This window comes from Cetorhinus maximus, chromosome 5 (genome assembly GCF_964194155.1).
Source record: "Cetorhinus maximus chromosome 5, sCetMax3.hap1.1, whole genome shotgun sequence".
Classification (NCBI taxonomy): Eukaryota; Metazoa; Chordata; class Chondrichthyes; order Lamniformes; family Cetorhinidae; genus Cetorhinus; species Cetorhinus maximus.
The window spans coordinates 169,631,885-169,644,021 of NC_135883.1; the positions used below are offsets into that span (position 1 = coordinate 169,631,885).

Below are 12,137 nucleotides of genomic sequence, written 5' to 3' on the forward strand. Positions count from 1 at the left end.
AAACACAAACAGTTCTGAGTTATGAGAATCAAGGTCTTTGCGTACATGTTTTCATTTTGATTGGATAATATAATTATGTATACACCCTTTAGAATAATTGGTTAGCAGATTCACATGTTTATGTACTCAATAGGATAGTTTTAACATGGTACCTGTGTGTCAGTTACTGATTGGATGTATTCAAATGTACTCAAATGTATTGTGATAAGAAAATGTACAAAAGTAGTGAACTGTAATCAATCAGGGAGCTGCTGGGTCTTCCTTCTTAGGAATGATTGCAGCTCCATTGAATAAAACCGGTTAAAGGAAGCCTGAGTCTCTGTGGTCACTGTGTGATTGGATACCACTTCTCCTCTTCAACTGGCCTAAGTGGTAGCTCTGGGATTGGAGGGTGTGCCCTTCTTCATAAGTACAATCCCAATTGTTGACACGCTCACTAGAGCACCCAAACCTAGCAACACATGTGGAAGATGTGCATTTCTGCATGTCCCAAGGAAATGCCCAACTTTTCATCAATTCTGGAAGACATTTGGCAGAAAAGGTCATTGGCAGCAGCAGTGCACCAGAGCAAAGGCTGGCTTAGCTACAAAGACTCAGCTACAAACAGACTGTACACAATGGGTACCTTCAAGCAACAAGAATGACCATCTGGTATCCAGACAGAAACATATACATGAGGTGATTAACAAACCAGAAAATGAAGTTTTTTTCTCTTATTCTACACACTAACTTGATCAAAGCACTGAACAAAAAACGCAAATACTTATTGCTTCAGTGAACAATTACAACTATCGGAGGCAAAAAAAAGCAGTTCCTTCCCCCTCTGCACCTAATTCTTACTCTCACCAAATGTTTTATTTTACATTCCATGTATGTTGCATTCTTTGAGCCAAAACTCTGTGCAGCCACTCTATGCATAAGCTCTGCTCTTGTAGCAACAGTATTTATATGGCTGATACCGTTCAGCTTCTGGTCAATGGTAACCCCCAGGATGTTGATAGTGGAGGATTCAGCGATGGTAATACCGTTGAATGTCTAAGGGGGATGGTTAAATTCTCTCTTGCTGGAGATGGTCATTGCCTGGAACTTGGTGGCAGGAATGTTATTTGCCATATATTGGCCCAAGCCTGAATAATGTCCAGGTCATGCTACGTTTGGACATGGACTGCTTCTGAGGAGTCATGAATGGTGCTGAACATTGTGCAATCATCTGTGAACATCCCCACTTCTGTCCTTATGATTATTACAGGTGGTTGATTGTTATTGAAATCAGAGAGATATAGAGGAAATATGAAGAACAGTGATGTGGCTATACAAAAATTAAGTACCTCTCCAGAAGAGAGTACGTTGTTGAGATACTCAAGAAAAGACTCTTCCCTGATTTCGTTATCAGTGAATATGAAAGTAATTCCCTTTCCCTCTGCCCCAGCCGTTCTGTACAATATCTTCAAGTCATCCATCAGATTGCTGACGTTGTACGCTCTGAAAGAAGCAATAAAATTACACATGTTACAACAACAGCAACAACTTGCAGAAATGCACACTTTGAACATAGAAAAGCATGTAAAGATTCTTCATAGCCAAAGAAGAGGAGGTTGGGATGCCTGCTCAAAAGTTTGGTTAAAGAGGTGAGTTTTTGATGGAGAGATAAAGGGGATTAACAAGGGAATTCTAGAGCATATGGCCAAGACTCATTTAGGTGCATTGGTAAGAGCATGAATGACTCGAGTCTAATCCAGCAACATTGTGGCCTGATGCAAGCTTCCTTATTTCATCATCAGAAAATGACTGAATCTAAGAGGCAGACTGGAAATTTGAAACAAAAACAGAATTACCTGGAAAAACTCAGCAGGTCTGGCAGCATCGGCGGAGAAGAAAAGAGTTGATGTTTCGAGTCCTCATGACCCTTCAGCAGAACTGAGTAAAGTTAGGAGAGGGGTGAAATATAAGCTGGTTTAAGGTGGGGGGTGGGGTGGGGGGAGAGAAGTTGGGGGGGGTGGTAGTGGTAGTAGGGACAAGCAAGCAGTGATAGGAGCAGATAATCAAAAGATATCACAGACAAAGGAACAAAGAGGTGTTGAAGGTGGTGATATTATCTAAGAGAATGTGCTAATTAAGAATGGATGGCAGGACACTCAAGGTACAGCTCTAGTGGGGGTGGGGTGGAAAGACTGACAGGGCATTACAGGTATAGATTTAAAAATAATGGAAATAGGTGGGAAAAGAAACATCTATATAAATTATTGAAAAAACAAAAGGGAGGGGGCAGAAACGGACAGGGGGTAGGGATGGGGGAGGGAGTTCAGGATCTAAAGTTGTTGAATTCAATATTCAGTCCAGAAGGCTGTAAAGTGCTTAGTCGGAAGGTGAGGTACTGTTCCTCCAGTTTGCGTTGGGCTTCACTGGAACAATGCAGCAAGCCAAGGACAGACATGTGGACAAGAGAGCAGGGTGGAGTGTTAAAATGGCAAGCGACAGGGAGGTTTGGGTCTTTCTTGCGGACAGACCGCAGGTGTTCTGCAAAGCGGTCACCCAGTTTACGTTTGGTCTCTCCAATGTAGAGGAGACCGCATTGGGAGCAATGAATGCAGTAGGCTAAGTTAGGGGAAATGCAAGTGAAATGCTGCTTCACTTGAAAGGAGTGTTTGGGCCCTTGGACGGTGAGGAGAGAGGAAGTGAAGGGGCAGGTGTTGCATCTTCTGCGTGGGCATGGGGAGGTGCCATAGGTGGGGGTTGAGGAGTAGGAGGTGATGGAGGAGAGGATCAGTGTGTCCCAGAGGGAACGATCGCTACGGAATGCCGCCGGGGGGGGTGAAGAGAAGATGTGTTTGGTGGTGGCATCATGCTGGAGTTGGCAGAAATGGCGGAGGATGATCCTTTGAATGCGGAGGCTGGTGGGGTGATAAGTGAGGACAAGGGGGACCTATCATGTTTCTGGGAGGGAGGAGAAGGCGTGAGGGCGGATGCGCGGGAGATGGGCCGAACACGGTTGAGGGCCCTGTCAACGACCGTGGGTGGAAAACCTTGGTTAAGGAAGGAGGAGGACATGTCAGAGGAACTGTTTTTGAAGGTAGCATCATCAGAACAGATGCAACGGAGGCAAAGGAACTGAGAGAATGGGATGGAGTCCTTACAGGAAGCGGGGTGTGAGGAGCTGTAGTCGAGGTAGCTGTGGGAGTCGGTTGGCTTGTAATGGATATTGGTGGACAGTCTATCACCAGAAATTGAGACAGAGAGGTCAAGGGAGGGAAGGGAAGTGTCAGAGATATTTGATCCTGGGAAGCAGGGACAACAGCCTGAGGAGGCTGTAGAAAGACCACAGTCAAGGACAAACCTTTGTCACCTGTCAACTAAAGGACTGACACCTAAGTGAAAACTTCATAAAAACAATTGTTGCAGATTGCAACCTCAGTCATGCCATCAGGTCCTATATAGCGATTACCTCATCTCAGGAATCACCATCACTCAGGAATGATCTCAGGAACTCTATTTGTGAAATGTACAAATAAACACAATTATAGCATTCAACTTGCAACAAAAATGAACAAGTATCTTCAGTGTCAGAATTATAGTAAAGGTGTAATATTGGTCTAGGTAGCACCCATTTTTGGAAGCTGCAAGTGCCCTTAGTGTTCAGAAATGGTACCTGCAACACACAGGCTTGTGATGTGAAGTGCAGGTTTTGCACCTTCTGCGGTTGCATGGTTACACCTCAACCCCCTCCCACGGCACCTTCCCATGCAACTGCAGAAGGTGCAACACCTGCCCCTTTACTTCCCCCCTCCTCACCGTCCAAGGGCCCAAACACTCCTTTCACTTCACTTGTACTTCCCTCAATTTAGTCTACTGCATTCGCTGCTCCCAATGCGGTCTCCTCTACATTGGAGAGACCAAATGCAGATTGGGTGACCGCTTTGTGGAACACCTTCGGTCTGTCTGCAAACATGACCTAGACCTCTCTGTCGCTTGCCATTTCAACACAGCACCCTGCTCTCATGCCCACATATCCGTCCTTGGCCTGCTGCAATGTTCCCGTGAAGCTCAACGCAAACTGGAGGGACAGCATCTCATCTTCCGACTAGACACTTTACAGTCTTCTGGACTTAATATTGAGTTCAACAATTTCAGATCATGAACTCTCTCCTCCATCCCCACCCCCTTTCCGATCCCCCTTTTTCCAATAATTTATAATTTTTTTACATATATATTTTTCTTTTCCCACCTATTTTAAAATTTATTTCAATCTATTGTTTCATCTCCACCTTTTAGCCCATTTCGATCCCTTCCCCCCATCCCATCCCGACTCGGGCTATCTGCCACTAGCTTGTCCTGCTTGCTACCCTTAATGTCCCCATTAGCACATCCTTTAGATAATATCCCCACTGTCAACACCCCTTTGTCCTATTGTCTATAACATGTTTGGCAGTCTCTTCTTGGCCTCCACCTATCACTGGCCCCCTATCAAGATCTACCTGTCCCAGCCCCTCTGCCAGCTTATATTTCATCTCATTTCTATATTTCTTAGTTCTGATGAAGGGTCAACTGTATCCCTCTCCGCAGATGTTGTCAGACCTGCTGAGTTTTTCCAGGTATTTTTGTTTTTGTTTTAGATTTCCAGTATCTGCAGTAGTTTGCTGTTATTTTACTGCTTTCAGCTCAATGGGCCAAACAATGCACTCTTTTATGCTTGTACAGCTAAACACACATTAAGCAGCAGGAAGGATCCACTATGCCTTCACCACCAGTGTTATTTAAAGGGATCATCAACTACTTACAGGTTAGTCATTGTTTGGTTTCTTCTGGCTGTTGCTGAAGTTTTACATTTTTTGGGGCGTTCTACAGTTGTTTCAAGTTTCAAAGGCCTACAGGGAGTGTGTGGGAGGTGCTGAAGTATTTTTTTCTTACTTCAAGGCTACTGCACAAATTAGTTGCTCCCAGACATGGGTGCATGAGTAGGCCTTCCTCTTGGAACTAAGCATGCCTTGAAAAATGAGCAGAAACAACATAGAGCAGCCTAAGCAGTTAGAAGACGGAGGTGACAGGCGGGTTGAAGGATTCTCGGCAGGTGGCTATATCTACCAAGGATGTTGATAGTACATTGGTACCTGAAAATCAGGGAAGAACATAGAAACATGGAAAATAGGAACAAGAGTAGGTCATTCAGCCCTTCGAGCCTGCTCCGTCATTCAATATAACCAATGGCTGATCCTTTATCTCAACGTCATACTCCCACGCTCTTCCCATACCCCTTGATGCTTTTAGAGCCTTTAGCTTTCCTTCTTCAGTGACTTGGCATCCACAGCCTTCTGTTGTAGAGAATTCCATTGGTTCACCACCCTTTAAGTGAAGAAGTTTCTCCTCATCTCAGTTCTAAATGGCCTACCCAAATCATGACACTGTGACTCCTTGTTCTAGATGCCCCCCCTCCCCCAAAGCCAGGGGAAATATCATCCCTGAATCCATTCTGTCCAGCCCTATCAGAATTTTATATGTTTCAATGAGATCTCCTCTCGCTCTTCTAAACTCCAGTGAATAAAGGCCTTGTCAGTCCAATCTCTTCTCATACGGCAATCCTGCAAGCCTAGGAATCAGTCTGGTAAACCTTTGCTGCACTCCCTCTATGGAAAGTACAACCTTTCTTAGGTAAGGAGACCAAAACTGCACACAGTACTCCAGGTGTGGTCTCACCAATGCCCTGTACAGCTGCAGTAAGATATCCTTGTTCCTGTACTCAAGTCCTCTTGCAATGAAGGCCAACATACCATTTGCTTTCTTAACTACTTGCTGCACCTGCATCCTTGCTTTTAGTGATTGGTGTACAAAGACACCCAGGTCCCTTTGCGCATCAACAGTTCCCAACCTATCGCCATTTAAATAATACTCTGCCATTCTGCTATTCCTACTGAAGTGGATAACTTCACACTTGTCCACATTATACTGCATCTGCCATGTATTGCCCATTTACTCAACCTGTCTAAATTGCCTTGAAGTCTCTTAACACCCCCCTCATTGCTTACATTCCTACCAAGTTTTGTGTCATCAGCAAACTTGGAAATATTATATTTGGTTCCCTCATCCAAATCATTGATATACATTGTGAATAGCTGGCGCCCAAGCACTGATCCCTGTGGTGCTCCACTAGTCACCGCCTGTCATTCTGAAAAAGACCCATTTAATTCTACTCTCTGTTGCACTGGAGTGCTGCTTTGGGCTACATTAGAGTGCTTCAGGTTGGAGTTTGGTGAGTTTGGGACTTTTAAGACTACCTAAAGTCTAATCTTCCTTTAATTTAGCAACTAACTAAAAGTTGCTTTTTGGGTTGGGAGAAGATGAGTTTTAGTCCAGCTTTAAGATAGGAGTTATACAGGCTCTGTTTGCAGCTGCAGCTAGTAAATTAGTTTACTGGCTTAAATAGGTTTTCAGAAGCTACATTCAGACATCATAAAAGCAGGCCATCTACAGTATTGCTTTGGGCTGTATTGGAGCACTTCAGCTGGAGTTTAGTGAGCGACGGAGTTCGGTGGAGAGGGAAGAAGCTAATCCTTTTGTTTTCTACCTTCGTCAGTAAGGAGCATCATAGTAGGACCTGGTAAGCATTTCTTCTGTCCTCAATATTCTCTAAACTAGAGGAAGTAAAAGTAAAGGGAGTAATTTAACTGTAAGTCATGGCAGGGCAGCTCGGCCAAGTGGCATGCTCCTCCTGTGTGATGTAGGAAGTCAGGGACACTTCCAGTGTCCACGACGACTGTGTGTGCAGGAAGTGCCTCCAGCAGCAGCTACTTGAAATCTGTGTTTTGGAGCTGGAGCTCCACTTGGAGTCACTGTGGAGCACCACAAGGATGAGATCTATGTGAGTAGCACGTACAGTGAGTTGGTCATACTGCAAGTAAATAGCGCACAGGCAGAAAGGGAATGGGTGACCGACAGAGTAAAAGCACTAGGCAGGGAGTGCAAGGGTCCCCTGGGGTCCCCCTCTCCAACAGATTTTCTGTTTAGGATACTGCTAGGGGAGATGGTTTCTCAGGGGGATGCAGCAAGGGTTAAGTCTGTGGCACCACAAGTGGCTCAGCTGCACTGGGTGGGAAAAAAAAGTGGGAGAGAAATAGTGATAGGAGATTTTATTGTAAGGGGAACAGATAGACATTTCTGTGGCCACAGACATTACACCAAGATGGTATGTTGTCTCCCTGGTGCCAGGGTCAAGGATGTCACTGAGCGGCTGTAGGACATTCTGAAGCGGGAGGGTGAACAGCCAGAGGTCGTGGTCCATATCCGTACCAACGAAATAGGTAAAAAGAGGGATGAGGTCCCGCAAGCAGAATATAGGGATCTAGGGAATAAACTAAAAGGCTGGACCTCAAAGGTAGTAATTTCAGCTTTACTCCCAGTGCCATGTGCTAGCAAGATCAGGAATAGGTGAATAGACCAAATGAATGTGTGGCTGGAGAGATGGTGTAGGAGGGCGGGATTTAGATTCCTGAGGCTTTGGGACTAATTCTGGGGAAGATGGGACCTGTACAAGCTGGACAGGTTGCACCCAGCAGGACCGGGACCAACATCCTCGCAGGGATATTTGGTGGCACTTGTGGTGCCACAGACTTAACCCTTGCTGCATCCCCCTGAGAAACCATCTCCCCCAGCAGTATCCTAACAATTAGATTGGCAGGATGATGGGAACCTGAGCAAAGAGACACAAGAGAGGGAAACAATGGTAGGAAATGAAAGACAGAAAAGTAGAAGGCAAAAGTGGAAGGTAGAGAAAACAAGAGCTAACAGCAAATAGGGCCAGAGTACAAAAAAAAGTGTAAAAATGTTAAAAAGAAAAGTCTAAAGGCACTGTATCTGAATGCACAGAGCATTCGCTATAAGGTAGACGAATGAACAGTACAAATAGATGTAAACAGGTATGATATGATTGCAATTACGAAAACAGGGCTTCAGGGTGACCAAGGCTGGGAACTGAATATCCAAGGCTACTCGATATTTAGGATGGACAGGAAAAAAGGAAAAGGAGGTGGCATAGCATTATTAGTTAAAGATGAAATCAGTGCAATAGTGAGAGGGGATATTGGCTCAGAAAATCTAGATGTAGAGTCAGCTTGGGTGGAGCTAAGAAGTTACATATAGACTAGGCAAACCAAATTAGCAATAATACTGTGGCAGATGAATTCCTGGAGTGGATACGAGATGGTTTTTTAGACCAGTATGTCGAGGAACCAACAAGCAGACAGGCTACCCTGGATTTGGTATTGTGCAATGAGAAGGGTTAATTAATAATCTAGTTGTGTGGGGTCCTTTAGGGAACAGTGACCATAACATTAAGAATTCTTCATTAGGTTGGAAAGTGAAATGGCCTGATCTGAATCCAGGGTCCAAAGTCTTAACAAAGGAAACTACGAAGGTATGAGGCTGGAGTTGGCTAGATTGGGGAACTTCATTAAAAGGCATGACGGTGGATAGAAAATGCCTAATATTTAAGGAACAAATATATGTGTTGCAACAGTTATATATTCCTTTCTGGCACAAAAATACAACAGGAAGAGCGGCCCAACCATGAACCATAGAACCATAGATCCATAGGAAATTTACAGCACAGAAGGAGGCCATTCGGTCCATCTTGTCCATGCCAGCCCGAGGACACCCAGGTGCCCTTTCTAATCCCACCTTCCTGCACCCGACCCATAGCCCTGCAGCTTACAGCACTTAAGGTGCAGATCCAGGTACTTTTTAAAAGAGTTTAAAGTTTCTGCCTCTACCACCAACTTGGGCAGCGAATTCCAGACACCCACTACCCTCTGCATAAAAAAGTTCTTCTTCATGTTCCCCCTACACCTTCTGCCACTTATATTGAATCTATGTCCCCTGGTTCTAGAATTCTTCACCAAGGGAAACAATCTTATCCTGTCCACTCTATCTATTCCCCTCATAATTTTGTACACCTCAATTAAATCACCTTTCAGCCTTCTCTGTTTTAAGGAAAATAACCCCAACCTATCCAATCTCTCCTCATAGCTATACTTTTCTAACCCTGGCAACATTCTTGTAAACCACCTCTGCACTCTCTCCAGAGCTATTACGTCCATTCTGTAATGTGGTGACCAGAACTGCACACAATACTCCAGTTGTGGCCTCACCAGTGTTTTATATAATTCCAAAATTATATCCTTACTTTTATATTCTATGCCTCTGCCAATGAAGGAGAGCATTCCATACGCCTTCTTTACAACCTTGCCTACTTGAACTGCTGCTTTCAGGGACCTGTGTACTTGTATGCCAAGATCTCTCACTTCATCTGCCCCTCTTAGTATATTCCCATTTATTGTGTAATCCCTGTAACTGTTTGACCTCTCTAAATGTATGACATCACACTTCTCTGTGTTAAAATCCATCTGCCACTTTACTGCCCACTCCACCAACCTATCTATATCATTTTGGAGTTTTTGGCTATCCTCTACACTATCCACTACTCGGCCAATCTTTGTGTCATCTGCAAATTTCCCAATCGTGCCCCCCACGTTCACGTCCAAAGCGTTAATATATAATACAAACAGCAAGGGTCCCAACACCGAGCCCTGTGGAACACCACTTGAAACAACTTTCCATTCACAAGGGCATCCATCGACCATTACCCTTTGTTTCTTGTTACAAAGCCAACCTTTTATCCAGTTTGCCACGTTACCCTGAATCCCATGGGCTTTTACTTTCCTGATCAATCTGTCATGTGGGACCTTGTCAAATGCCTTGCCAAAATCCATGTACACAACATCCACTGCACTGCCTTCATCAACCCTTCTTGTCACTTCCTCAAAGAATTCAATCAAATTTGTGAGGCAAGACCTTCCTTTAACAAATCCATGCTGTCCATCCCTGACTAGTCCGTGCCTTTTCACATGACAGTTAATCCTATCTCTCAGGATTGATTCTACTAATTTGCTCACCACCGACGTGAGACTAACTGGCCTATAATTGTTTGGCATTTCCTTTGATACATTTTTAAACAATGGAACTACGTTTGCATTTCTCCAGTCCTCCTGTACCTCCCCTATATCTAGTGAAGATTGGAAAATCATCCTCAGAGCATCTGCTATCTCCTCCCTGACTTCCTTCAGCAGCCTCAGAAACAATCCACCTGGCCCTGGTGACTTATCAACTCTCAAGGATTTCAACCCTTCGAGTACTTCCTCTCTCTTTATGACTATCCCATCCAATATCTCGCAGTGTTCCTCCTGGACTACTATATCTACATCCTGCCTTTCCTTTGTAAACATGGAGACAAAATAGTCATTCAAAACCCTTCCCACAGCCTCTGCATCTACACACAAATTTCCATCTTCACCTCTGATAGGGCCCACTTTTTCCTTAACTAATCTTTTAGCATTAATGTATTGGTAAAACATCTTTGGGTTATCTTTAACTTTATTTGCTAATCTTTTATCATACCCTCTCTTTGATTTCCTTATTTACTTCGTCCCTGCATTTCCTATATTCATCTAGGCTATTTGCAGTGTTTAGTTCTTTGTGCCTATCGTACGCTTTCTTTTTCTGTTTGATCTTCCCCTGTATTCCTTTAGACAACCAGGGGGGGTCTAGATTTGGCAGTACCACTCTTATTTTAGTGGGGGACAGGTCTACTTTGTCCAATTAGGATCTTGCTTTTTAGTGCTTCCCACTGGTTTTCCACTGTCTTATCCTCCAGCAGTGCTGTCCAGTCCACCTCAGCCAAGTCCCTTCTCAATTCTGCAAAATTTGCCTTCCCCAGTTCAAGACTTTTACTCCTGCCTTATCTCTGCCCTTTTCCATGGTAATGCTAAAGCTAACTGAATTGTGATCACTGTCCCCGATACGGTTGCCAACTGTCACCCACTTGCCCTTCTTCATTCCCAAGACTAGGTCTAGAATTGCATCTCCTCTCATTGGGTTTGTCACTAATTGGTTGAAAAAAATTTCCTGGACACACTGCATGAATTTTTCTACCTCAGTGCCCCTTATATTGTTTAAATCCCAGTTGATATTAGGATAGTTGAAGTCTTCTACTATTATTGTCCTCTTGTTCTTACAAGCAGAAATTTCCCTACATATGTGTTCTTCTATCTCCATTTCACTATTTGGGGACTAACAAAATAAATTAAGGATAATATTAAATCCAAAGAGGAGTCATATAAAGTTGCTATAAAAAAGTAGCAAGGCTAAAGATTGGGAACAGTTTAGAATACAGCAAAAGAGGACTAAGGGATTTATTAGGAGGGGAAAAATAGATTGAGAGTAAACTTGCAAGGAACATAAAAGTGGACTGTAAAAGTTTCTATGAGTATGAAAAAAAAAGATTAGTAAAGACAAATGTTGTCTTGCAGTCTGAAACAGGAGAAATTATAACAGAGAACAAGGAGTTGGCAAAGCAATTAAACAATTACTTTAGTTCTGTCTTCATGGACACAAATAACTTCCCAGAAATACTAGAGAACCAAGAGTCCAGTGAGAAGGATGGATGGAAGGAAATTAATTATTTTTTTTATTGATTCATGTGATCTGGGCTTCATTGGTTGGGCCAGCATTTATTGCCCAACCCTAGATGCCCTTAAGAAGGTGGTGGTGAGCTGCCTTCTTGAGCCACAGCAGTCCATGTAGTGTAGGTACACCCACAGTGCTGTTAGGAAGGGAGTTCCAGGATTTTGACCCAGCGACAGTGAAGGAACTGCGATATATTTCCAAGTCAGGACAGTGAGTGACTTGGAGGGGAACTTCCAGGTGGTGCTGTTCCCATCTATCTTCTGCTCTTGTCCTTCTAGATGGTAGTGGTCATGGGTTTGGAAGGTGCTGTCTAAGGAGCCTTGGTGAATTTCTGCAGTGCATTTTGTAGATGGTACACACTGTTGCCACTGTGTGTCAGTGGTGGAGGGAGTGAATGTTTGTGGATGTGGTGTCATGATTCACTGGGGATAGTCTCTGTAATATCAAGCCCCACTGTTCCCTGAGCCATGACAAGTGTGAAAAGTTTGACAAAACCACCAGATTGCCCCAGTTCTACCTAACTGTTTCATTTAGGTTAACAGAATACGAGCTTCAGGTTTGTTAGTTTAATAAGTAAATAACTGTTCATTGAACAAATTGTCTTTAACTAGTGGCAAAAGAAAGAAATA

At 43.8% G+C, this 12,137-nt stretch overlaps 1 protein-coding gene across 1 annotated transcript in view; it reads right to left on the bottom strand.

The window, feature by feature from the left end:
* The window catches only part of LOC144681152 (dynein axonemal heavy chain 8-like), a 1,929,890-nt gene that overhangs the window by 478,596 nt on the left and 1,439,157 nt on the right, over positions 1-12,137 (bottom strand). The window contains exon 60 of the mRNA XM_078542879.1: positions 1,329-1,482. Within this exon, the coding sequence (XP_078399005.1) occupies positions 1,329-1,482 (154 nt within the window). The remainder of the gene's footprint in view (positions 1-1,328; positions 1,483-12,137) is intronic.